The 6,000-nt window shown below is 46.7% G+C and overlaps 1 protein-coding gene across 1 annotated transcript in view; it reads left to right on the top strand.

Annotated features, from left to right (window-relative positions):
• Positions 1–5,410, top strand: part of GDPD1 (glycerophosphodiester phosphodiesterase domain containing 1) — a 46,423-nt gene extending 41,013 nt beyond the window's left edge. The window contains exons 9-10 of the mRNA XM_055001512.1: positions 897–948; positions 3,444–5,410. Coding sequence (XP_054857487.1) covers positions 897–948; positions 3,444–3,566 — 175 coding nt within the window. The 3' untranslated portion in view covers positions 3,567–5,410. The remainder of the gene's footprint in view (positions 1–896; positions 949–3,443) is intronic.
• The last annotated feature ends 590 nt before the right edge of the window (positions 5,411–6,000 follow it).

Genomic DNA, 6,000 nt, shown 5'->3' on the forward strand with positions numbered 1-6,000 from the left:
CACGTGGTTCCCTATGGCTCTTGCAGGAGAAGAGGAGCTGCAAGAGGGGGAAAGTGGGGCATGTGGTTCTGAACCTTCATAGCTATCTTTGCCTGCCCCATGCATCTCTTCTTGCTTCATCGTCAGTGCCTCTGTGCCACCTTTCCTGTTTCTCGGCTGGGATGCAGCAGAGTCACGTTTGGGAAGAGATGCAAACTGGTGGGCTGGTTGAGAGAAGTGACCCAGGACCAGTTCTTCTCCCTGTCCCAACAGAACCTGGAGTACTACTTGCAGTCATTGCAAGGAATTCACTGTCACAGATGGCCACCGTATTTAGACACCTCATTTTTAAAAAAAGGGTTAGATACATTCATGCAGCGTGGACCCATTGGGTGCTGTTAGCTGTAACAGCTGACGGGAACTTCTTTGTCTAGAGGAAGCGCACCACTGAGTCCTGGTTTCTGCAGATGAGTGAGGAAGGGCTGTCGGCTTCATGTCTTGCTTGCGAGCTTCTCAAGAAGCACCTGGTTGTCCGCTGTTGGAAGTGCTGGAGTGGGTGACCCCTTTCTGCGATACAGCAGACTCTTACAACTGAGGTTGGCAGCAGATTACCCTCCAAAGCTAATACTTGGACATAAAGCATACCCTGTCCAACTGCATACAGCAAGCCCAGTGTGGCAAAGCATGCTTCCCAGACATCAGCCGTACTTGGTCTCCCTTTGAAGCTTCCATGTTGTTCTGGAGCACAGACCCCCAGTTATCAAAGCAATGCGTTCAAGGGGCATGATGAATGTTGGCATTGTTATTTCCTAGTTCCACCTGTCTCTACATCTTCTGTCAGGGCAAGGCTGATTTAAATGTTGAACATCAAAGACCTCAAAACATGTAAGTGATCTTTTCTCTTCCTATTGTTGTAGGTTGCTAATGCGGAAAGCGTTATTTGACCACCTCACTGCTCGAGGCATTCAGGTACAGCATGGCAAAGATTTCAGAAAGTAATATGAGGTTCTACATTTGTGTTGTCTACTGTTCCTGTCTCTAACTGGCTTTAAAAAAAAGACTACTTGTAATGCTTGAAGAACTTTGCATACATTATTTATATGGCACTTCCCCCAGGTATGATCCTTATTCTACCCTACACAGTGGTTGTAAGCCAATATCAGCATCTTGTTACAGAGGCAGTGTCCGGGGTCAGCAGCCCAGCCCCCGGACTTGCTGACAGAAGCTGGCCAGGGCAGCTCCTCGTGAGCAAGGCCAAAGAGACCTCAGCTGGGGATGGCTCGCATTCAGCCCCACCCTGCCAGCAAGGCAAGGAAGCCAGGAAGGGATTAGTGGTAGGAGGGAAACACCTGAGGGAAGGCACAGCTGGACCAAGTCAGGAGAAGGAACAAGCCTAGAAGGAGGGCGGGGCGGGGAAAGGAAACCCTATATAAGGTGGCTAGGAAGAGCTCTGAGGTGGTGGGTGTGAGTAAGGAGTGACGGTGTGGAGTGAGAGCAGTGCAATGCAAGAGTGGAGGCTTGGAGGAGAGTTCTGGAAGGAGGAGATGATGGAGGATGCAGAGGGTAAGCAGGCCAGGTTGAGCAGGCCAGCGAGTGGACTGAGAGGGAGTCTGGGTGATGTATACCGCCCCTCCTTCCACAGAGCAGGGTCCTGCAGTATCCCTGGCACCCCTCTGACGTCAGGGCCGGCCCAGCTGGGGCCCTGCCCAGCGGCGGCAGCGACAAGCCCTGACAGGCAGAATTGAGACAGCAAGTGGGGAAGTAGCTTAACTAACACCAGGCAGTAGCAAGTTTGTGGCCAAGCTGCTATGTGAACAAGGAGCCTTTAGCTCATGCTCTTAACCACTACATCACAGTAGTGAGGTGAAGCTGTGAGCCATAGAGCACTACCTTCTAAAAAGTATAGTTTCTAGGCCTTATGGTTGTTAGAAGAAATGTTCTTTTTACAAAACTGCTGAAAATGTGAGAGGAGATCATTGCATGGCCAGAGCGCTACCACATTCAAAATTTGACAGTGAGGGGGTAAAGCTTTTTTTATTGAAAAATGTAAACCCTGGGGTATTTTTGTGTGTTCTTTCTTAGAGCCCCTAAGCTGTATGCACACAGTCACCTATTCTAAGGCGTTAAGTCAAATGCAAAACAAAACTGATGTAACTAAGCAGAACAAAACTATAGCAGAACAAAACTGGTATTACTAAGGCGAGCAAGAGGAGTAGGGAACTCTGTGTTAGTGGTTGCTGTTTAACTGTTGAGTAAATGTAGAGTCATAATATCATTACTGGAGGACTTAATGTTGTGCTGCTCTAGGGGCTGGATGAGAGTGATTCTAAAAAGAGCTTGACATTGTCCCAGCCTTTTCCTCCTTCCCTCTTCTGTCACTGTCTATTAATTGTGCCAGGGCTCTTGAGCCCATGTGTGCGGGCAAAACCCCTCTTCCCTTGCCATGCTGTCTCCTTACCCCTGCTTCTTCCCTTCTCCTTTCCCTAACTTGGCCCTCCTGGTTGGGACCATGGAACATTGTGTACTATTTGGGGTGATTCGGGCAACCTAAAATGCTATCTCAAACACAGGGTATTTCCTTACTCTAGGGAAGGGCAGGCCCCGAGTTATATTAGGTTGGTTACATCCCCTTTCGCAACTGCCCCTCTCCCTGGACACCCAGGACCAAGATCCCCTCTCTCCTTGAGCCCTGCAAACTACGGCGCTCAAGCAAGGAATTTCTCGCTTTGCTGGTCCTGAGAACCAGCCCTTTCTCTTCCCTCAAGTTCTTTGCATGCTCAAGAGAGGGAAGAGTTGTTGGCAGACACAAAAAAAGGCCACCTACTAAGCCGAGCAAAGTTTGCAGCTGCTGTTCTTTTGCATATAGACGCACGTTGGGATGAGGAGAGATTTCTCAACTTTTTAACTTCATGATGAAGTGTCTGATAAGGCAAGGCAATGAATCGGCCCCCTGAAAGAAGTGGAGATTTTTCATACTTTGGGGGCTCCCTTGGCATGCCGGAAAAGGCTTTCTAAATTTAAAAAAATCCCTCAAAAAGCATGGGGACAGACAATTCTCAACAAGCCACAGAATGTTAAAGGCATTGGCCATCCAGTCAAGGACTGGGAATCAAAGTGGAGGAAGAAGGAAACCAGTTGAGGGGATTTTTTCCATTGCCCCTTCTCAGTCTTCCTGTACTGTTGTATGTGTATGTATATAGTTATTTGTGTATGTATATATCTGTACTTCTGTTGTACGTAAAAGCTCAAAAGTGTGCTTTCTGCCCTGTTTGGCCTACAGTCCAGATTTCATCACTGGGGGAGAAGCAAGTGCAATAGGAAGAATGTAAGCAGATGAAGTTACTTCGTACTTAAGCTTGCTGTCAGTTGGAGATTAGGTCTAAACCAAAGGCTTTGAGGGGGACAAATGGGATTGACTGCTGCATTTTTGGAACAGAGATCTTTCACTCTATCCTTCCATTCAGGTGTACATCTGGGTGCTAAACGAAGAACCAGAATACAAGCGAGCGTTTGACTTGGGCGCGACTGGAGTCATGACAGACTACCCAACAAAACTGAAGAACTTTTTGCACAACTACCCAGCATAAAAGATACCAAGGACAGTGCCTCCGAAGAAAATAGACAGGATCAAGCCAAGGAAGCTAGTCCAGCGATCTGATTTTCCAGCAACACATTCACCCCATTGACGGCAGACATAAATAGCTGGGATTTTATTACCTCATTCTTAAGTCATTACACAGTATAGAGATTGTATACAGCTATATTTATTTAAAATTTTAATTGAATAGTTTACATTTATTTTCTTTTTGTAAATAGCTCGGTGAGCTGTCAGTCGCTGACCTAGTAGATATATCTAGAAAGAGACGTGCAGACAGGGTAACTCATAGAAGTGGTAGGCATAACTTACTGTGTATGTTGCTAGACCTCATCGCTTCAACTTCACCAAATTTGCCTGCAGAAAGCATTCCAGGAAGACATAATTTTGTTGTTGTGTAGTACGTGTAAATGTTGCTAGTAAACTGCTTGACGTGACTACGTTACCTGGTCACCCCAGGTAATCTGTGGGGGAAGCAATAAGAAATAAGAGCAAGCAACATGGAAATTCTGTGCTGAACTATACAGTTCTCAGTGTGGGTAGCCTCCAGTCCACAGCTGGTTTTTCTGGGGACAAGCAGAGACAAGCTGTGCCCCCACCGCTCTTTCCTCTTCTGTCCCCTTGGGATACTGCAAGTCCCATTTCAACACAGTCACTGCTCGCTTTCTTCTCCTGGTTGGCAGCTGGGTGGGCCAGATGTGGTCAAGGCACCCAGTTGTTAGTCTCCAGTGTAGCTTATGAGACTAGCAACCTGTGTATTTGTCCAAAAGTGATTCTTAAAGCTAGCTATAGTACTACTATTGTAGGGATATTCAGGCCAGTTTATCATGCAAAGATACTGATGTGATGTACTGACAATATATTTAGTTGAAATATTTTTCAAGTTTGGAGCAATTGGCTCTGAATAGTCTTGTTGGTGTATCTAAAAATGCCTCTATGTGCATCTGTTAGAGCTCTGGAGCCTCGGCAGGAGAAGAGAATTTCTGGAGCAAGCTGAGAATCAAACGGAAAAGTCGTCTCCTTTCATTTGCTGGCACCCTTTCGGTAAACTGAACCAGTTTCCCAGACTGATACACTGGGCGACTTTTTAAAACTTGCTGACAATTGGAGAAAACAGTATCCGTTCAAGTTTTTTAAAAGGGCCTATCATGTGTTTTAAATGCCTAGCAGACAGCCTGAAGGCAACAGAAGCAAGTACAGTGTAAAATATAATGGAGTTCTTAGACATACCTGTGCACAAGAGCAGATGAGGGGTTTTGATTACATAGTGAACTCTCCTTTCACTGTGTGAAAAAAACAAACGCACCATTCATTGACTGCATCCATCTAGCGACTCCTCCCCACAGTGATTCAGGGAGATTGTCTACTTGGTGGGCGCGCACACACACACACACACACACACACACCCCGCCGCCCCAAGCATCAGATGCATTTTCTGGGCCAGATGTTTGGTGGTTTGGAGGGATGGGGTGTGGCTCAGTGGCAGAGCATCTCTTTTTCACGCAGAAGGCTCCAGGTTCGATCGCTGGCCTCTCCAGTTAAAAAGTCTTTCGGTAACAGGAGATGGGAAAGACCTCTACCAGAGACCTTGGAGAGCTGCTGCCAGTCTGAGTAGACAGTACTGACCTTGTTGGACTGATGGTCTTATTCCTGTGCGAGAGGGGTAGGGGCTCGGCCTTTTTTACGCTTCTGACTATTTTAAAATCTGTTCAGAAAGGGAATGAAGCTGTCAGACAGACAATCAGTGCTGTATGCTGTCTGAAATAGGGTGGCGGTTTTTGACAGACACGTGGAGATCAGCCAAGCAATGCTGTGAAAATCAGGACAGGTGCCCCCACCCCACCCCCAAGCCTAGCCCAGGTGAGAGGGCTGTTTACGTATCTGAATGTTGCCAAACAAGGACCTAACAGTCTACAGAAACCTGATAGAAAATAACAATAATGCAATTTTAATGGAAGTGCCAATGCAATGAGTGCAAAAAGGGCAAGGTAAGTAAGTACTTGCCATTGAAGGGCGAAGAGGGTCCAGTGGTGTTTGGAGGAGATGAGGCAACAGGAATGGCCTGACAAAGCAACACACAGCGAAACGGGCTGTCTTAATTGCTAGCGCGCCCGTTGCCAACAGCCCGGGAGCTTCCTTACCGACCTTCTGACTCCCGTTGGACCCTCTTTGCCCTTCATTGGCAGGTTTGCCTGCAAGAAAGAAGAAAAAACCCATTGGAACTGTACACCTTGAAAGACGAACTTTGTATTTATATGCATGTTGTTATACATGTGTTCTTTGGACCGTATTCCATGCATTGGGGCTACATGTGTGCAGACGGATAGTCCCTAGTATTTTTGGAGTATATATATTGGAATACTTACCTTGCACTTTTTGCACTCATTGCATTGGCACTTCCATGAAAATTGCATTATTGTTATTTT

The sequence above is a fragment of the Eublepharis macularius genome, chromosome 17 (genome assembly GCF_028583425.1).
Source record: "Eublepharis macularius isolate TG4126 chromosome 17, MPM_Emac_v1.0, whole genome shotgun sequence".
In the NCBI taxonomy this organism is placed as follows: Eukaryota; Metazoa; Chordata; class Lepidosauria; order Squamata; family Eublepharidae; genus Eublepharis; species Eublepharis macularius.